Below are 21,909 nucleotides of genomic sequence, written 5' to 3'. Positions count from 1 at the left end.
AGCTATAAGGAAGAGTAGGCTCATCTTTACTCATATGAAGAAAATCACAACTCAGTAGCCCATATTTTTGTTATCTCCATTTGTTTATATCTAAAAAAAAAAGTGCTCTACCTTTCAAAATGATTTTTCCCCTGTACAATAATGCCAATAATAATGGTCCCTTTAGGCTACTGAATGTCCTCACTCTCTCTCTCCCCCCATTTCAACTATATCCTGAACTATCAAATAAAGGTGAAAAAACAGCTAAAGAAATAAAATGCCTAATCTAAGAGATAAATTACCTCGATGTGTTAAAGTGTTACTGCAGAGGAAACACAGCTCTCAGCAGAAAGACTTGGATCTGCTCCAAGAGTCTCCACACCTTGGTACACTCACTGGCCTGAGTGGCCTTCCTATTAATGACTGGACTCCACTGACCTCACTCGCTCTCCTTCAGGTGACACCGTACCGCAAATTTACTCTTCACTGCGTCAGCACATCATGCAGTCGTTTAGGAATTCATCTCATTACAGAGATAAAGGAAGGACAGACACTAAATAAGAGTTAAAACCCTACTGCTGCAGCAAGACACCAGAGACCAAACGAACCACTAGGTGGCAGGAATCATCCAGCACTGGTTAGTGAACAATGTGTTTGCTTTAAAAAAGGGAAAGTATGTAGGTTAGTTTATTTTAAGGTAGGCTACTATAAGCACTTTTTAAATGTACCCACCCATTTATTCAGAGTAGCTAAAATGTGTATTTTGTGAGCTGTGCATCTTCTTTATTTACATATTTTTTTAAATTACCAAATACATTTAATTAGAGATGTCATAAACACGTGTTACACAAAATACTTAAACAAGTACATTTACAGAGTCAAACTGAGCACTGCTAGAATAGATTGAGAAAGAAAAAAGAGCTCCGGTTTTGAAGTCATGCTATACATGCTGTCCATATTGGTATCTAATAAGGTTTTTACTGTATACCTAAAACTCATAGTGTGAAGATTATAATCAAGGTTGTAGAAAAAGGAGGAAAAAGTGCCCACGCTTGCTTTATTAAACAGTAGCTGTGACTTGAATCAGAGTATGCGGGTTATAGCTTATGACAACAGACTTTAGCTGAATGTTTCATGCATTTATTATTAAGCGTTCACTCTTAATTGCCATTGAAAACAAAGCAACAACTCTTCCAGCCATTCCAGACACACCTAAAGCTCTCTGGTCTTCAGGTTTATGCGCTCAGAATCAGATCATTCCATTTGTCGAGCTCAAACAACGCAGACGGTAACGCAGCGTTTAATTCAATGAAGCAGACGCCTCTAAAATATCTTCATCGTTCTCATTGGTGATTCTCTGAAAGGTTCAGGAAATGAAGTTGGTTTGTGGGATGATGCTCTCCACTTTGTGATCGGCGGGGTTCGCAGAGGCCTCGTAGTTACAGATCGTCACTTCATGTCTGTAAGCCTAGAGAGACAGACAGAGGGAGAGACAGAGAGAGACAGAGAGAGACAGGGGGAGAGAGAGACAGAGACAGAGACAGAGTGAGACAGACAGAGGGAGAGAGAGAGAGAGACAGAGAGAGACAGAGACACAGAGAGAGAGAGACAGAGGGAGACAGAGACAGAGAGAGAGACAGAGGGAGACAGAGACGGAGAGAGAGACAGTGAGACAGAGACAGAGAGAGAGAGACAGAGGGAGACAGAGACAGAGAGAGAGAGACAGAGAGAGACACACAGAGACAGAGAGAGAGAGACAGAGGGAGACAGAGACAGAGAGAGAGACAGTGAGACAGAGATACAGAGAGAGAGACAGAGGGAGACACAGAGACAGAGAGAGAGAGACAGAGGGAGAGACAGAGAGAGACACAGAGAGAGAGACACAGACAGAGAGAGAGAGAGACAGACAGAGGGAGAGACAGAGAGAAAGAGAGAGAGAGAGAGAGGTCCAGTTACTTCAGCGATACAGTGTTTGAGTTTATAGCTATTATCTATTTGAACTGCTACACCTACAGTAGGCATATTATTTTGACATCCCAAAAAGCCTTAAGTGTGATGTATGGCATTAGAAAATGTCTAAAGACTATTATTATGTGTTGATTCAACTGTGTGGTTACTATCAAGGTATTGTTGATGGTTTAGGTCCTTGCTAAAGGTTTCTTTCTAAAGGCTGACCTCAGAGAACTCTCCCCTCAGGCCGATGTAGTAGACCCTGGTGCTCTCGGCCCCAAAGTTCTTGGAGATGTGGATGGAGAGGTGCTGAACGTTGGAGAAACGAGCGATCCTGGAACGTCACGAGAAGAGGTTAGACAACAGGATCATGGGAGGAATTAAATCTAAATCACAGTGTGTGTGTGTGTGTGTGTGTGTGTGTGTGTGTGTGTGTGTGTGTGTGTGTGTGTGTGTGTGTGTGTGTGTGTGTGTGTGTGTGTGTGTGTGTGTGTGTGTGTGTGTGTGTGTGTGTGTGTGTGTGTGTGTGTGTGTGAATAAAAGAAGCCTATACACGTGTTGAGTTGTAAACAAGCGGAGACATTAAGAGAAACAGAAAGTTGGTTCCGCTTGTGTTTCGCACGCTTCGTCACAAAGATTGGATTTCACCTCATCAGGGTTTTCAACAACTGAACAAGTACACACCGACACACCAACTAAAATCATCAGGAAAGGACAGAATGAGCTTGCCGTGCAGTGGGGGTCATAAAGCAAAAGAATATATATGATATGATATATCGGTAGTTCGATCCCCCGCCTCCCCGCCACAAGTGTCCCTGGGCAAGACACTGAACCCTGAATTGATCCCGATAGTTAGCTTGAACCCTGCGTGGTAGCTACTGCTATCGGTGTACAAATGTGTGTGTGAATGGGTGAATGTGTACAAAACAATGTAAGGCGCTTTGGGTCTGTGAAAGCTTGTGTGAAGAGCTTTATAAGTGGAGTCCATTTACCATTTATCATAGACTAGTTGAGTAGTCTAAATTGAAACTTCTGTTTAAACGTTGGGGAAATGAGTTGCTAATATGAGTACGTATTACTGCTCATGCTCTCACTTTGTGGGGTACTCCAGCTCGGCGGTTGGGTCTCTGTTCAGTCTGAAGGCTTGCTCCGGTTCTCTGCCGGTGTCATCGAAGGACATTTGAGGGATGTTCTTGTACCTGGAGTGAAAAAAATAAAGTCAACCCCATGAAATCAGTCAGACACTTCTGTTTTGTATAATGTAATTTCTCTATATACATTTTGTATCTATTCAAAATATTTTATATTCATATAAAACAAACCTCCAAACAAATGCATTTCATCTAAAAAAAACACTTTGTTTAGTTCAAAATTAAAATACTGTATGTATTGCATTATGTTTATTTCTGTTTCACCACTCAGTGCCAAATCACAGGCCTAAATGTCAGCCTGTAACAGAAAATAAAGCCGTGGAGAAGTCACAAACGTTGGGTTTTTGAAATTGTTTCATAGGCTACATTATTAGCACAGCTTTTTTGATTCCAAGATTCAGGTCTTTCATAAAATATCATAGAGGGAAGTTCTTGATTTAAAAAAAAATAATCTTAATGTAGGAACTGCTTTAGGAATATCCTGCTGGGCCAAAGGATCTGTCACAGGATCTTTGTACTTTTACAAACCCAGATCGATATGTCTTTACGCCCCCTTGTGCCTCGAAAGTGAATTTAGAAAACAAAGATTTAAATATTTCCCGGTGCGTTTCCTAACTTCTCCCACTAATCAAAGAAGCATCGACCGACACTCACAATCGTATCTCGGCCGGGTGAGAGTCGTCATTTTCTCCGGAGATGATGAGGCCTTTCAGCTTCACGTTGCCGGTAAAACTGAAAGAGAAAAGCACAATTGTTCCTTAATATTAACCGTCTGCTTTCTTTGAAACCGAATCACAAACAAGCTGGACACGGTTGAAAGACAAGACGAAAGCAGAAGCTGTCACAATAGACAAATGAGTTGAACTTATTAATATTGGTGTAGAGGAACCTCTTCATCAACTGACATATCAGCACATTTCATGAGGATGAAAAGTAATGTCAGACTATCCTCCTGCATAGTGATTAGTTTGTGTGTTGTTGTCTATGAATACACTTTTTTAATAAGTGTGTATATGGTTTACATGCAGCAAAGCAGTGAAGTTGTTCATACAAGACGAAATGTTCAGTATAGGCTAACTTAAAGGGACACTGTGTAATATGACATCATCAAGAAAGTTCTAGAATGCAACGCTCCCTGGGTAACCCCAACCCTTTAGAATAATAACAGAAGCTACAGTGGCCTTCAAGGACAAGAACAATTCTAAATTTTAAACAATGCACCTGATGACATTCCAAAAACATGGATTCCTCCATAAGACTTGCCTGCTCAATGTACAAAATGTAATATTAATATTTGTAATTCTCCGCTCAGAAGGATAATTCAGATTGTTGGCAGAGGTGATTTTACACCAATGAGGACATATTTATGAATGAGGATATTGATTTTAGCTAATACATTACTTAGAATGTTACACAGTGTCCCTTTAAGTATTAGGATGATGATGATTTAATAACTTACGGGATGTTGAACAGCAGCTCTTCATCTGCGTCGCTCTCAACATACTAAAGAAACAAAACAAAAAAAGTTCAAACTGTGTCTTGGGCTCTTAACAATTTTAACATGGCAACTCAGGCATGCTCCACACATTCTTTTTTTTATACATGTATGTGATCATTTTGTTTGGTTAATACTTAGGCAAAGGAAATGCTCTACATTTAGTTTTTTGATTCTCATTTAAAAAAAGGTTTTAAATTTGAATGTCACCTCAGACATTTTTCAATTTTTTACAGATTTTTTTAATAACTTTGGAGTTTAGCAAAGTTAATGTTTTATATTTGGGGTTTTCGGATTTTAATTTAATAATTTTTGTATGTCAACTTGGGTATTATTTATTTCATGACTTTATTTACTAGTTATAGGCAAAGGTAAATACTCTATATTGAGGGTTTTTGACTTAAAAAGTATTAAAAAATAAACTATTTTAATGTCACATTTTCCACAAGTTATAGGCCTATACATTTAGCCTATTTGATAACGTTGGTTACTAGTTAGGCTACTTACCTTGCAGGTAGGCCTACTTTCAGTATATTTTGGTGCAAATACTTTTGTATTGCTACTGAAGTAAGACTGAGTATATGTACACTTTACTGTTGTAGCCTCAGGTGATATGTCAGACACATTTAGTTAGTTATAATAACTGTGGAGCTCCACTCCACAGCAGGACTGAGCAACAGAAGCCCCGCGGACCTTCACTCTCCCTGGGCAAACATAACAAGAAGTCCCCGTGCAGCTATGTTCACACGGAGCTCCACACAGCGGGCACATGCTGGTCAACTAGCCGGGCAATAGGTTCTGTGCTGCGGTTACCTTGTCCCTGTCGTTCCGCTGATCCCACGGTTTGAACACCAGCTTCCCGTCGCCGTCTCTGCTCTCGTTCAGACACTGGAGCTTCTCCGTGTCGATCCGCTGGTACAGTCCGTACTCCAGGCCCCTCTCTGCGGGCTCGTGCTCCGCCTCACAGCAGCCATGCCCATGTCCATGGCCGTGTCCGGACATAGTAGTAGTGGGGCTGAAATATCGCTGCTTTCAGTTAAGAAATATAGTTCGGAAATAAGGGACGATAGTGACAGACGCTGCTGCTTGGCTGGTTTGTTTTCAGAGAGAGACGCACGCGATGAGCAAGTTTCACTTCGCGGCCAGAAGCCAACTGAGATACAAACGTACATCCGGTTATAGATTTTCGAAATAAAACAAGTTTGTAAAAACTAAATACATGGACAAACAGTACTTTGTCAGGATTTAACAATGTTGGGGATAATTAGTTAACTGTTTTTAATTAAAGAAGTCAAACAGCAGGAACTTGCTGTTAGTTCAACTACAAAAAGAAACGTCAATACATTTCTTGTAATATTGTCCGTGTGAAAAAGGTTTTTCACCTTCCAGGATTTGAATTGAAAATGTTTTTATTTCGAACAAGTAAATAATAAAAAATAAAAAAGCAATAATAAACAATAAAATAAATGAAACAAGTGGACAGTTACAATAAAGTAATATTTACACACAATGAAAACCACAAATGAAAATAAACTGTCTTACACTTGCTTTACCTGTTCGAAAAGGGATGAGAAGAAGAAAACTTATTTAATCTCACCCCTTCTCCCCGATTTATATATCTATAATGACTATTGGCTTCCTTATTAATGATATAATAATAATTGAAAAATAATAATAATACATATTAATATATATTAGTTTTCAATATGATATAATTTGTTACCAATTGCATATTTATCTAATAATATCGTCGTATTTATCTAATAATATTGTCAAGTAATCTTATAATAATAATAATATCTAATTAAACATTCAATATTATATAAATACCGGATTTGCACTTACATGTTGGACAGATGAGTGCAACATGTACATGCAATTTGTTTTATTTCTTAATATCCATAATCATCGACAATGTGGCAGAAGATGTGTAGACTTTCAGTTGCCCTGATGTCAATGTGAAGTGTCTTCCACTATTTGGGCTGGACAGAAAACAGACAGGATTTTGTTGAGTGACTGTCCATGGCAGTGAGAGAGCAGCAAGCAAGCAGATGGGCGATGCATTTGGAGGGAACTAATAACAATGTTATCAAATATTCTGAGCTAAAATTGTTTTTTTACGATGCATACGAAATATAACACCTTTACGAAAGGTGTTATATATTATATATTTTGTTTTGAAAGAAGAACAGTGCCTTACAGGAAGTAATTCTGTAGAAAAATGTAACAACTTTACCTTCATGAGCAACAAAACACCAACCATGTGATGTGCTTCTGATTGGCTCGTATCTCTTACCACCAATCGTCAACACTGTCGCAAACCATTTAGAAGTGTCGTGATTTCTGGCTTCTATCCTATGCGTTTGGTTTTACACTATGGTTTTACATATTATCTATGTGTTAGTTAAATGAAACTAAGTACTAGTACTATGGTTTCAACACATTTTAAGTACTTGTTATATAGTACATTTCAGAGGGAAATATTGATTGTTTACCACATATTTTGATAGCTTTAGTTACTTTAAAAATTAAGATGTTGCGAACAAAACATACAAAGAGCTTATAAAATATGTTTATTGTATCAATAAAACTCAGAATTTAGTGAAAGTCAGGATAAAGTATTTATAATTGTAACCAAAGTACTTTTTATATCTCAAACTTTTAATTGTGTTGTGATCCCTCAATTATGAAGATACAAATGACTTGAATTGAATGGAAACTGTCATCACTCAAAGCTATAGCATCTATTAAACTATGTACGTTATTGATAAGAGAGATTTGAAACAAAGGCAAAACACCAAACTTCGCAAAATGCAAAACTTTAGGTTTAATTGGAAACAAATGCCACATTACATGATTTAAAAGGAAACATCTTATGTAAACAATATTCTAATAACTATTTATTAAAGCCTACTAGGACAGACGGGCCTTTAAAAACATATCCATTCACATTCTCCAGTGACAATTTTTCCATTTTACTGTACCGACAGTTTGAATGTGTTCAGTAATTGAGAGATAGAATAAATACAGTGATACTCAGATATCTGTGATGCTTGATAAAACACAACCACACAAATATAGATTCAAGGGCAAAAAGTCAATTTTAATAAAAATGACCCATAGAACATTTATTAAAATCTAATAAAATTACAATTTTTAATCTACTTCCTTTCAGGCCCGTGTTGTGGGGTGCCAGGTCCCAGTGTTGAAAATAAATACATCTCATCAATCATTGTTGTCGACTGAAACTGCAGACGTCCTATAAAACTCAACTTCCTTATTGTTATTTTTCCTTTTCGTTCGTTCTTCTGCTGCAGTCTTTTCAGCGCTGCACTCGAGCTATTTGTCACAGTGAAGCAGATACAAACAGGGACAAACACATTCGACAGCAAGAAAACATGATCTGAAAGCCACAATAGGGTTAAAATAAGTCTACAATCTGTGTGTGTGTGTGTGTGTGTGTGTGTATGTATGTGTGTGTGTGTGTATGTAGTTTGACTGATATCATACCTTTTAAAAATCGCACAAGGCAAAAAAATTAAATAAACATGTTTCAATATGCATGTGTTTTGATGTTTTTTAAAAAGCAGCCAGTTGACGTCTTAGTACCTTAGCTGCGGACGTGCACCATGCATGCCGTTAAAAGATTCAAACAATCAAAAAGGTTTTCCTGATGTAGTGTATCATTTGATCGAGATGAAGATAAACAAACAACCATTCTTTAAATTAAAAATAATTTAGGATATTTTTTTCCTGTTCCGTGATGTAAAACGTTTTTTGAAGAAATCAAAAAATTGTTTCGCTTTCTTGCCAGACACCACTCGCATGTCTTTACGCTAATAATGAAAATATAGCCATTAGCCAGCTGACTTAGTTTAGCTTAGCATACACACTAGAAAGAGTGTCATGAAGCTAGCCTGGAGCTAAATCAGCCTCCCAACACATGTAAAGCTTACTAAATAAAATGCGGTGTCTAATTTGTTTAACATGATTAAAAAACATATAGATTGGCGGGTAAAAATGACAATTTATAGTCTTATGAAAGGAGCCTGCGCTTGTCCTGTTCACATAAAACTACAAATTGTCATTTTCAAAACTTAACAGGTTAATTAATGAAGTTCAGAGATACTGGTCCAGGTGGATAGGATCGTTCATTCTTCATGTTCAAATCTTTATGCTAAACTGAGCTAAGCTAACTGGCTGTAGCTTCGCACACAGACATTACAATCAATTCATCCATCAATAAGCATCCAAATTCATTTCCCAAAAAGGTCCAAAAAGCTTTAAAAAACGTCTGCTAGATAACAATAAAAAGTAACAGACTTGTGTATATGTGTTTGTGTGTGTCCTCTGCATATTGTAAAACGTTGGCGACTTCATTCTCTCAGCCATTGACCGTCATTTCATGATTTAAATAATAATTTATACCCCCCCCCCCCCCGAAAAAAAAATGAAAATAAATCGACCCTTTTTTCAGATATACTGAAAAGTTGATGTGATATGTCTAGTGTGTGTGTGTGTGTGTGTGTGTGTGTGTGTGTGTGTGTGTGTGTGTGTGTAGGGATGAGCGATCTCAGGTAAAATTTAGCTAAACTTAAATTAAAAACACAGTTGGAATTGATAAAATACATTGAGTCTCTTTCACACTATCGGCGGGAGAATCTGTTCTTGAAAGCTTTGATAGTTTTGGCCATCATGGGGGCGATTTCTGCCAGAGGACGAAACACAGAAAGAACAAAACGGTTTGTGAGAATTAGTAGAACTCAAAACACATTTCTGGTTCATGAATCTAAAAGCAGGACTGTTAAAAGGTGCAGTCAGCGATTCCGAGAACGCTTGTTATCAAGATCAGTGAATATCTCCTCAAGACCTGTACGTACTGTGTGTGTGATGGAAAAAACAAAACAGAGATAATACACAGCCTAGGCTCTGTGAACTTATATGTGAACAAAAACGGTCCACCGTAGCAACAACATGTCTGTTTACAGAGCCTTGGCTGTGTATTAACACTGGATTTTTTTCAGCGCGCACACAGTACAGGGAGGGGATCATGAGGAGATATTCAGTGATTTTGACAAAAAGTGATTTGGACAACACATTCTCCAGCACACACACAACACACTTACTTTTGACTTGTGGCTTGTCCCGGGCGGCTTGTGCTGCGGCGGCCTCTCGTGCCCCGCCCCCGCCCCCTCCCCCTACGCTCAGGGCCGAGGAGCGGGACGAGCCCGGAGAAGCGTCACTTTGGGAGAAGGAGGAGTGACTCGTTTCTCCAGTGTAATTTATGGTCGCTGGTCTTATTCTGAAATACACAGGAAGAGACAAACGGTCAGTGACTGTGCTGAAGCTAAAAAAAAAAGCTAAAGTAAATAATATTTATCAACCTTGATGATTTTTAAAATGACTAAAATATGACCATCACATTTACTGTAAACTAAACGTTTATCCTTTATGAATGATTTGTGTTCATCAAACTTCAAGTCATTCATGTCACATAAACATAAACAGAGAAAAACCAGTCCTGCCAGTATTTAGTATTTCTGCTATCTCTGCTACAGTCCCCAGAGTTAGGACTAAATAACGGGAAGCAGCTTTTAGTTTTTATGCACCAAATCTCTGGAACAAACTCCCAGACAACTTGAGGTCTGCTGCAACTCTCAGCTCTTTTAAATCAAGTCTGAACTGAAGACTTTTCTGTTTCCATTTTAACCTGTAATTTTTGTTCTATTTCTATTCATTCGCTTTTAAATGTTTTATTAATTCGCTTTTCTAATGTGTATTGTGTATTTTAATCTTGCCCCTGTAAAGCACTTTGAATGGCCTTGTGTTTGAATTGTGCTATATAAATAAACTTGCCTTGCCTTGCCTTGCTTCATAGACAGATTAAACAAATGTATGAATTATCAAAATTGTTAAATTTAAATTGGATTAAGTTTCTGTTGATTGAAATGTGCCATAGATTATGTTTATGTTAATGTTAGTATGTTCACTAGATAGAGCCGTTACATGTCAAATATACCGTAATAGAAATAATAATCATTTCACTTTATTTCCGAAATGACAATGATTCCACATCGATAACTAACTTTGAATATTTTTTATAATCAATGAACAACAGAAGAATCCTGATTAGATGATTAAATAAAAAAACAACCGCCTTCTCTCCAAAAACATTATTTGATCAATAACTTGGTATTTCTCAAGCTTACAAAATAACACTATTTGTAATAAAAACTTACATTATATTATATGAATATTTAAGTACACTACAAACACCACCAGGTGGCGATAGTGAATGTGTTTGAGTAACTTCACCTACTATGTTGCATTTGGGAATTAAAACTCATTATCTGTGTTAAACTTGTGTTGAAGGTCAGAGAGATCAAACTGACTTTGAGTAAACATGTTGTGCATGATGTTGATGTGTGGATGACGTTGATGTATGGACAGAGTAAATAAGATGTTGAATGATCAAATATAACCAAGGTTGCTAACCAAAGGCCATTTTGGTTTACGTAGCAAGAAGTTCTACTTTTGGACCCGTCCAATGAAAAATTATCATAACCAATGAGCTATAGACAAATTGAAATCTAATTTTCATTACCAATGGCCAAAAGGAGAAAATGAGGATGAAACCAGACAGGAGAGAATTCTGGAAAAGTATTGGATGTGCTGACTTTCAACCCCTTTAGAGAACTGTATGAAAAAACTAAATCCTGAATGTAAAATTCTGTTCGTCTGTACAACAGCTCCAGCGTTATTGCGTCCTTCAATAAAGTTGAGTGTTGCTCTGATTTCATCGCTTCCTTGCCTCCATTTATTTAACTAGTGCGAAGTGGTTACTGCTGCGACATGATTTGACCCAGATGTGGTTCCAGGTTGTTGGCTTCAAGCACAGACAGGCGGCCGCGCTAACAAAGGTAACCTTTTACATTTCATTGAAAGTGTCTATAAATTGCTCCTGCTTGCATTCAATAACTCTGCTATACAGCTTCAGCCCTTCTCCTAACACTCACTCTGCTTCTGTACGCTCTCAAACTGTCTGATCAGGGTTTTTTTTGTGACAACCCCTCTGTTGACTTCATCTACAGCGACGTCTCTCCCAAACTCTTTAAAGTACCTGCACTGATCGCCATCTCCATGATAACAGACTTACTATGCATAAGTTCCTCATACAACCCAACTTTTAAAAATCTGATCTATCCCTTTAGTATTTAAAGCCAGAACACCCTGATAAATGCTGTATTTTTGTTTTTAATTTGATCATTTCTAAACAAACATAATTGTATGTTTTGTGAGAAGTTGGCGTTTTTTCCAGTGAGTACTGACTTGATTGGAGCTGCGGCGGCCGTGGAGGCGGCTGTTGAATTACTAATGGTGCCGAACTTCTCCTGGCGGCGCCGGACGTCACGCGGCGGTTTGGCGACAGAATTCACAAACGCCATTTTAACCTGTCGACCTGCGAGTACAAACACAGAGAGGGAAAGGGTTGTCACGCTAAACATCACAAAGCAGTTACTGTAGATCCAACATCTTAAAAGGTGGAGTCAGCGATTCTGTAGAACCCTTGATGTCAAAATCAATTTGTCAATATCAGTGAATATTTCCTCATGATCAGCTACCTGTCCGTACTGTGTTTGCACTAAAAAGAAACAACGCAGTGTTAATACACAGCCTTGACTCTCTAAACCGGCATATTGCTAGCTACGATGGGCCCTCTTTGTTAACATACCCTTACTTTACATACACGTTTACAGAGCCTAGGTTGTGTATCAACATCAGATTTTTTTTCAGCACGCAAACACATTGCATACAGGTAGCGGATTGTGAGGAGAAATTCACTGATTTTGACATAAACTGATTTTGACAACAAGCATTCTGCAGAATCGCTGACACCACCTGTCAGTCAGTAGCACAGCCTCTCTCTAACCTTTGGGCTTGTTAGCGTGTGCGGAGGAGATGTTCACTGTGAGCAGCCGGAGCCGCTCCTCGCGCTCGTCGTGCAGCCGTAGATACATCTCCCTCCACGACTCGTACTCCTGGGGAGACGCACGCTTAAAGTCCCGCTGACAGTGACGATTCCACAGCTCATCTGACTCCTCCGTGAACCACTGGAAGAAAATATATGACTTCAGTCCTACAGGAGATTTACCACTCAAAGTTCTTTTCCCCATTTTTTTTTTTTTGCAGATTTTTTGTTTTGTGTTCCATGTGAAGTGGTAGAGGAAGTATCTAGTTCAAAAGTTAAGTAAAAGTCCCGAATAAAAAACGGTTAAAAATACTTTATCCTTTGAAAATGTTCAAGTGTAATCAGGAAAATGGACAATTGTCGAACCAAAACCATGGCTGTCACATGAGAAGCAGGAAAATGGTTCAGATCTCCAGGATTTTACAACTTAAGTGAATTTACTCCTGTTAAAGGTGCTATGAGGAACTTTTAAATGTTTTGAAACAGTCTCATTTTTCATCTGATGATGATGAATTTTATGTAACAGCAAATGAGACCAAGCGTGCGTGCGTGTTTGTGTGTGCGTGCGGTGTGTGAGCTTGTGTGTGTGTGTGCATGCAAGTGTGTGTGTGTGTGTGTGTGTGTGTGTGTGTGTGTGTGTGTGTGTGTGTGTGTGTGTGTGTGTGTACCTGGTTGCTCTGTTCGATGCGGTACAGCTGCTCTGGCGTGCACCGCTCCAGCACCGGCTCGAGGATCTCAAATGGAACGCCCCCCACCTCGTCGATGGCTGAAAGAACACACAAGCAGTCACACCTGTGCACCCGTGTTTATTTGCTTAATCCACCTTGAGATAGCAGGTGGGTGGGGTCAGCTAATGACTCAAGGATTAGTGCAGGCTTTCTGTTTTCTTTTATTGTGTATGGTGAGCCCTGCCTCTTTCTCCTCTGCTCTACTAAAGAACATTGAAAGGTGGAGTCAGCGATTGTGGAAACAGTTGCTGTCAAAATTGCTTTTTGTCAAAATCAGTGAATATCTCCTCACCATCCACTACCAGTCTGTACTGTGTGTGCACTGAAAACAATCCAGTGTTAAAATACAGCCTAGGCTCTATATACTTGTATGTAAACAAAGGGGGTCCAGTTGGCAACATGACCGTCTACAGAGCCTGGGCTGTGTATTAACTCCAGATTTTTTCCAGGACAGGTGGCGGATCGTGAGGTGAAATTCATTGATTTTGATGTTCTCCAGAATCACTGATTCCACCTTTAATGCATCATAAAGAAAAAACATATCAATAAAAGTTATAAAAGTTGTATTGTCTATAAGTCACTGCCTTTGACTACAGACTGGTTGTGTGTTTGAACAATAGAATTATGTGCAGCGATATCTTCCAGGTGAACTTGTATACAACCACATGTTTTGTTTTAAGTTGATGTTTGTTCTGTTTACATTGTTTATTTTCAATGTTGTCAATTATTTTTTTATTTCTTCTCTTTCTTGTACTTCTGGACATATTCTCCAGTTGACTTGATTAGATACGTAAGAGCGTAGGAATGTTATGACCCCTTGTTACAGATATTGTTTCTAAGTGAAAGTAATTGCTGTAAAAGGAGATCTGAAGAATATTCTAAATAAAAAATAAGTATTAAAAAAAGAATAATATGCAGCGGCTCCACTCACAGTCGATGTTGTTCTGCAGCACGCGGATGCACTGATCGTACAGCGACATCATCTTGGGCAGGTAGGCCGTCTTTGATCCCGAGTAGACGACCATCTTAGAATTGAACCGTTTCCCCGTGAAGCCGGAGTCCTCTTCCTCGTTGTTGGAGACAGGAACTGAGAGTAAAAGGAGGGAGAGAGAGTCAGGACAGTGTGACACAGAGCAGGAACAGGTCAATATGACATTTAAAAAAGTAAAGGGGAACGACCTGGGCCAGTGCAAATAATTAAATATAGTCTCTTGAGATGGCTTCTCCTTACAGTCGAATGTTCAGCAAGTGAGTGAGTGAGTGAGTGAGTGAGTGAGTGAGTGAGTGAGTGAGTGAGTGAGTGAGTGAGTGAGTGTGTGCGTGCATGCGTTTCTATGATGATAATAGATAAAATAATAATAAAAGAAAAACATAATATGAGGATTGTGTTTATTTCATGGTCATCGTGGTTTAGAAGAATGAGCTTTGATGTTTCTCAGTGTGTGAGGCATCGTTACCTTTCCGTCTCTGCGGGGACAGTGGTGTGACGTCCAGCGAGGGCAGAGGTCTGTAGTTGGGCTGAATCGCTGGCAGAGGGATTTCAGGAAGAGGGGGAACGGCTTCAACCACCTACAAACAACAAAACATTAACACACATCATATCTATAAACAAGGTTAGAGTTAAAATAGATTATTAATGCTTTCTATGAAACAGATCTTTAATTAATGATCGCAAATAAAAAGTTAGGAATAGTTTGGAGGAATATGCTTATTGCCTTCTTTCTAAAATGAAAAGATTGATGACACTCTCATGTCGGTCAGTTAAAGATGATGTTACAACCAGGAGACAGGTAGCTTAGCATAAAGGCTGTCCACACGGGTTTTCACAATTTTCTGACTCAATAGAACAAACGATTTAACTTCTGAAGCGAGGCAGATTGACTCTACTACTCATTTATTGAAAATAATCTAGTTGCTGTCGTATTTAATAAATTATAACAAAATATAAAGCAAATACCTGGCCTAACTGATTTAAAAACAAGAACGAAAATACATTATTAACAGAAATTCTGTATAGTATTTTATAAACATCTATATATATAGTGCAGAAATTCTCAATTAAGAATGGCCCGTGGTCATTCTCTGCATGTCATCCCCCTCTCTGCCCCATTTAATTTCTGTGTCTTCAACCTATCTAATAAAGCATAATAATTCCCCCCCAAATTTTTTTATAATAATCAGTAAATGAGCCCCATCTCTGCTGCTCTTCTTCTTCTTCTTACCCTCTTGCGTTTCTGTGGCGTGGCTGTAGCCGGGCTGGAGCCTGAGTGTTGCCTCTTGCTGCTCTGGTTGCCATTAGCTTTGCTGGGTTTGTGGGAGGGGGGTGCAGAGGGGGGTGCGGAGAGGGGTGCAGAGAGCGGGGGGCTGCGTGACCGATGGCCGGAGGAGGAGGAGTGAGGCGCTCGACTGTGTGACGAAGATGACGATGATGATGAGGGTTTCTTCTTCTTCTTGATCGGCGTCGGAGCGTCGTACGTCAGGAACGACTCGAAGGACATGGTGGGCGTCTCAAAGTCCTCCTCCTCTTTGGGCAGAGGGGGAGGGGGGGGAGAGTCCTTAGGAACCCGCGGTCGCCCTGGAGACATGGAGACAAATGGGAATGTTTAAGATAAGATAAGATAAGAAATTTACTTTATTGTCTCATATAGGAACATTTGTCTTGGGCTTCAAGCAGCCACTGCTTCACTAAAATACACTTGCCACAATACACCTCAACACATAGAACATGCAAATGGGTTAAAGGTCTGGAAACACAAACGTTGCAGTGCATCATGGGAAATTAGCAGCCAAAGTGAAAACAGTATGAACATTAGCTCATGTTAAACTGTCAAGCTTTCCAAGGACAGATCTTTGAGTAACTGCTCTTAAGGAAACTTTGCATTTCGCTGATATTATTATAGTTTGTCATTTCCTGTGAGCAGAGTTGCTACATCAGTCGGTACAGGATGTCGCTCTCTGTTGTGGCCAAACGTCGTTGGCTGATTCTGGTGCACACAGACAGCTGCACAACTAATCATCTAATAAGCATCTAATCTTTGGTTTGGCTTCCATGATAATACCCAGTAGACAGTTATTTATTAAACCCATTTTTTTCACGAAAGACAATGTACGGGAATCTAAAGAGTCTGATCTAATGTTTTTTGTTGATGTGTATGTTATCTAATAAAAACGACTCTTGCTTTAAACCCATGGTATATTTATGTGAAATGTATTGTCACAATAAAAACTGCAGGACCCCAGGAAGGAAATCTTTTGGCTTATGCTGACGCTAATGGGGATCCAAATAAAAACAACCTACCAACTGTGAAACTCTTCCATCAAACCCAAACACACTCACATATTTACAAAATATAAATATTATAACAGCAAAGGATTCTAGTTTAAATGTAGGGTACATTTATATATAAATATATATAGTTTGCAATTGGTTCAATAAAACAAAATTTCTTTCTTATAAAAATGATTTCACAAACACACTCACCGTCATCTCCTCCTTTCTTCTTCTCCTCCCTCTTGCCGTCCTGCGCGGTGGATTTCTTGCTGCTGTGTTTAACAGACTTCTGAACGGGACTCTGTTGTCGTTCTCTCTCTCTCTCTCCCTCCACGCTGCGTTTCTTCCCTTCTCCTCCTCTTTCTCGATCGCCGCTCATCTGCACTTTTTGCCGCCGTTCGTCGTCTCTGTCCCTGCTTCTGTCGCCGTGGTGATTTCTACTGGGTTCTTTGATTGGTTTGGAGTAGCGGACTTCTTTGCGAGGCGGACTAGGTTCTGGTTCAGGTTCCGGTTCTGGTTCGGGGCTTTCGTACTCGTCGGACTGGTACCCGCCTCCCCGCTGTGGAGAGCTGCTGTACTGCTGGTGTGGCGGCGATGGCGAGTAGTTTGTGTGATAGCCTCTCTCTTCTTTCTCCTCTTCTTCTTCTTCTTCTGGCTCTTCTTCCATATATGGCGGCTCCTCGTCGTCAGGGGAACGCTCTCGGGTCCGTCGGTGGCCCCCGCCATCGCCGCCCCCTGCCTCTGGGCCACGGGGGTGACCGTGTGAACGCACCGCCTCTTTGGTGTGACCGTGGGGGGGTCTGAGGAAGAACAATGGCAAAAATTAAATTGAACAAAATTATTGTTTTTGGAGTTGGGGGTTGAAATTGCAATGTCAGAAAAGAAAAAACAATTGATAAAATCCTATTGCCCATGACTCAGCATTTTAAGAATTTACAGTAACTTATTCAATGACTTTGACTTTTTAAAGGTGTAGTCAGCAATTTGAGAGAATGCTTATTGTCAAAATCAGTTTTTGTCTAAAACAGTGAATATCTCCTCACGATCCAAAACTTGTCCATAGTGTATGTGCTCTGAAAAAAATATCCAGAGTTAATACACAGCCAAGGCTGTGTAAACAACTAGACTGAGTCAAGTTGAGTTCAAAACACCCCTGATACAAACAACCGATGTAAGAGTGTACATGTCTGGGCACAGGTGACGCGTGCAGAACTTACTTTTCCGCAGACTGAGGAACCAGTTTCTTCCATTTGGCTACGAGGCTTTTCGCCAGCTCTCCAACGACTTCATTTTTCCTAAAAGAATTCACAGTCTTTCCCACTCCAGTTTCCTACGAACACAAAGTGAAAACAGGGACACAGAAATCACTCTTTATTCTATCATCCAGAAGCTCAGATTTACTTTGAGTGTCTAGAAAAGCGCTATAGAAACCCTTTAACCCTCATTTATTATTCTTATTATATATCAATAACACAAGGAGAAGTAAATATGAAATATTTTGTATGGTAAGTGTTTCCACCTAGTCGAATACGTGTGTAATGTAAACATTTAGACCAAATACATTTAAACCAATCACGATTCTAAATCTAAATAAATCTTGCGGTGACTAGATTATTTTCATAGAAATTAAATCTTATCTGCTTTTTAGTGCGTAATGTGGTGTAGATCTGTATTGTGTGAATTTGTTTGGTGTGATCAATGATTAGCCAAGATAAGGGCATAACCAAAGCTGTTGCTGTGATGTGTTTTTTTGGTGTAAATTTGTGCCCTTACGCAATGCTCTTGGTCATGCTGTTGTTTACCGATGTTTGTGCCGCCACACACACAATGTAATTTTGAAAATGTGTTTTGCTTGTTTCTGTATATTTGTGCTTTTTTGCGAGCTGCGTGTGTCTTTGGGCAATGTAGTTTTTATGCCACAACGCACACTGTTGCATTTGTGTTGTGTGTGCACCTGTCATCAGCATTTTGCCGGGCCCTCTGATTTGCTCTGGCGCCGGGCATTGATATCATAGGAGAAGTGTGACGCCCTGTTATATTTTTTGTATCTGTATGTCATGTGTCACAGGCTACAGCTGTTATCAAATCTTTGGCAGCTCCAGCCGAGCGATCTGATTGGTCGAGAACATGTCGAGGCCGTGCTGCTGATATAATTGCCATAAATTGAAACTGACAAGAGAATAAAAAATCTGTCTGAGTGACTCCTTCACTGCAACACTGTCTTATATTGATTTATTTTACTGGAGGATTAAAGGTTTCAGGAGTCAGGGCTTCTTGTCAAAATCACTTTTTGAGTCAAAATCAGGGAATATCTCCTCACAATCCGCTACCTGTCCATACTTGCACTGTACTTTGTGTGTGCTGAAAAAAAATCCAGTGTCAATTGACAGCCTAGGCTATGTTAACAGGCATTTTGCTAGCTATCGGTGGGCCCCATTTGAACACCCTCTGTTTACATGCAAGTTTACAGAGCCTAGGCTGTGTACTAACACTGCATTTTCTTTCAGCGCACACACAGTACAGACATGTAGCAGATCATGAGATACTCCCTGATTTGACAAAAAGTAATTTTGATAACAAGCATTCTCAAGAATCACTGACTGCATCCTTTAAAGGCTTGTTACAACTGTAAGCACACCTTCCCCTAACAACTGGTCATCTACTGATCCTATCTGTCTGAGCTTGAAAAATTTCACTAATGCATTTTTTTTATAGCCCAACAACAACAACAAATCCTTACCACCAGTATGTCCACGGTCATTGGCAGCTCTCCCAGCCTTTTGAAGTACTTCAGGAGCTGGAAAAACAAGAAATGCTAGTATTAATATCTGCATAACTTTACTTGAAGTCTTTTTTATGCAAATATTTTATCAGTTATGATCTAAATTCTTCCTCCAGAAATGGACTCACTGACATCACGACATCACTGAGAACAGCTCTTGTGTGATGTAAGTTCATTAATTATTAAATCCAATGCAAAGTCACACATATATCTGTTTGTGTACGAGAGTGGTTTGTGCACAGTTTCAATTTCTCTGCTCTCTCTTCAGGAGGATTTACATGAAAATATTCTCATACGAGGTCGAACTGTACACCTGGTTTGATCCTGTTAGTCTGTGTGGAGTCTCTTTTATTTGACCTTTTACTTAAATTTTTAAAAATAAATAAAAAAATACCTAGGCTAGACTTTGATTCCGTTGTACTCAATTTAAACGCTATTTCACTGTTATTGTCAATAGTTTTTTTTTCTCATTTTTGCTTATTTTCTTATTATGTCATAATATGGCTATGTAGGTTACACTAGACTTGGCTTTATATGTTCATTCCGATGTCACACCCTCTTCCCATGTAATTTCTGTATTGAAAAGTAATTTGACCTGCTGCATTTCTTGTATGAAAGGTGCAATACAAATAAAGTTTAGTTATCATTACACACCCCTGCATCGTGCTAACAGTGTGTCGTGGCCTAGTAACGAAGCATGTCTTCAGCTAAACCACAAATGTGTTATTTCACTATTTTCTTCAAAAATAACATTAGAACCTCTGCAAACTGTAGACTGATATAATAAATATTTATTTTCACAAAACCCATAACACTGATCACGGTCCGCTTTGTTTTGAGACGCACAGTTTCCTTGGAACAGTGAAAGTAAACAAAGGGGAGGTCGGACATAAATCATTTATCATATATCCACTTCTACAGTATCCACGTGTTCTTAGCAGACGGCAGTACAGTAATGTTCATATTTATGAATGAGTTGAAACAAAGTAAATCAGTGTAACATCACAGGCCCGGAGTCGCTCACTACGTTTAGTTAGCTCAAAGGCTAACGGCTACTCTATAATATACGATCAGTTACATTGTGGTTATTGTTATTATATTGAATAACCGATTAACGATCAATGAACAGGTGTTGCACCGAGATGACAGGTGTTTATATAAGATAACAGGTTAAAGAAGTAATTTTGTAACAAGTTAAAACCCATTAATTGTCGTGACGTCGGACACGGCGCCTTCACGGACAGTCGGAAAAAATACGAGCCACATCCAAAACTATTCAATTAAACATCTTAAATCGAAATAGCCTATAAACACTGAAAACGATTTTTTTACACAAGGTTAAACATGACCAAAAGTTAAAAAATTAAATAGTTATGGTTAATTATTCCAGTAAAATGTAATTTCTTATTATTTATAGCAATTTTCGTGATGATGCTTTAAATGTTTTATTTGATTTTTATAGGCTATGCTATATATTGGAAGCAAATATAATGTGTGTTTTTCAATGAAATCAAATAAGTAGTTAACTCCAGTCAGTCATATAAATAATGTATAGATTAGTAATGAAGACATTACTGGAACTTTTTACTGATAATTGATATTGATATTGAATATTGAATATTGATATTAGGCTACATAGGCCTTTAATTCGTTGGGTCGGGTTTTAACATGTAGCCTACAAACTTGCAAATACTTTTCCGAATAGTTTATACATGTTAAATAGGCTACTGTGCCTAAGCAATACATTACTGATTCTAATAGGATAAAGTGTATTCATCACAGTAGCCTAGGCTTCTATTTCTAATCAGTCATTTGAGGGCTATTATGATTTTTACTTTACTGTGCCGTTTGTTTATCCTTCAGTTGCCACATCTTAACCCACTCGACTTTTAGCACCACAACCACTACAGAAAACTACTGTTCGGCCCGTTAGTAGGCTATTTTGCCCCCCAAAATAAGCAGCTGAACTCTCCTCTACGTGTCGGATTGTCAGATGGCGGATCCAGACCGTGGGCCTCAAACACCTCATTTAAAAACCGTTGCTACTTTAGGGAAACCTGCCGAGGCTCCAGACTTCGCCTCGCGCCCCGCAGACCAACCGTAGCGTGTCCCGGGACGGTCGGTGCTAAAAGGCCAGAATCTTCGCGTGTACACCGGCCCCGGTCGTTACCTTTCTGGGCTCCGGATTCTCCAGGAGCCGAGCCTGAAGTCTATCCACTGCGTCCAGCAGCTCCTCCGCCATGTTTACTGCTGGCAGCCTGTCGCCCGGAAGCTGATTCATCCTGCCCTGAAACCAGAACAAGAGTTTCCGCTTGTAAAATCACCGTTTAGAAATAACAACGACATCTTTTAAATATAAATAACACAGAACTGTATATTAAGAATAAAAACATATGTATTTGGAGTGATTATTATTTTTTTCATTATAGAGAACAGTCGTGATAGACGGAACTACGTCACGGCCCAGCTGACAGAGCACGCACGGGAGGAACACCTGTCATCTGACGTCAGTGAAAGCGCTGTTAAAGGCCCATACGTAAAACTATGGTCATATCATATAGGCCTAATGTTTCACCTGTAACAT

At 39.3% G+C, this 21,909-nt stretch overlaps 2 protein-coding genes across 2 annotated transcripts; both read right to left on the bottom strand.

Moving 5' to 3' along the window:
* Window positions 1-810: 810 nt before the first annotated feature.
* pithd1 (PITH (C-terminal proteasome-interacting domain of thioredoxin-like) domain containing 1) lies at window positions 811-5,673 on the bottom strand. The gene is made up of 6 exons (XM_080045285.1): window positions 5,389-5,673; window positions 4,540-4,583; window positions 3,735-3,812; window positions 3,024-3,128; window positions 2,155-2,263; window positions 811-1,447 (listed from the first exon to the last, which is right to left on the bottom strand). The coding sequence occupies exons 1-6, from the start codon at window positions 5,575-5,577 to the stop codon at window positions 1,346-1,348; spliced, it is 627 nt and encodes a 208-aa protein (XP_079901411.1). The 5' UTR covers window positions 5,578-5,673; the 3' UTR covers window positions 811-1,345.
* Window positions 5,674-7,424: 1,751 nt separating this feature from the next.
* eloa (elongin A) lies at window positions 7,425-21,606 on the bottom strand (the record flags this gene model as incomplete). The annotated part of the gene is made up of 12 exons (XM_080045257.1): window positions 7,425-9,283; window positions 9,702-9,877; window positions 11,905-12,034; window positions 12,506-12,686; window positions 13,213-13,310; window positions 14,204-14,359; window positions 14,730-14,841; window positions 15,495-15,847; window positions 16,754-17,343; window positions 17,761-17,873; window positions 19,284-19,340; window positions 21,496-21,606. 12 exons carry the CDS (start codon window positions 21,604-21,606, stop codon window positions 9,222-9,224), a joined length of 2,139 nt encoding a protein of 712 aa, XP_079901383.1. The 3' UTR covers window positions 7,425-9,221.
* Window positions 21,607-21,909: the final 303 nt, after the last annotated feature.

This window comes from Ammodytes marinus, assembly GCF_949987685.1.
Source record: "Ammodytes marinus genome assembly, chromosome: 17".
NCBI classification, from domain to species: domain Eukaryota; kingdom Metazoa; phylum Chordata; class Actinopteri; order Uranoscopiformes; family Ammodytidae; genus Ammodytes; species Ammodytes marinus.
Note: the sequence above shows the minus strand (reverse complement) of the source record. Positions and strands in the feature narration are given on the sequence as shown.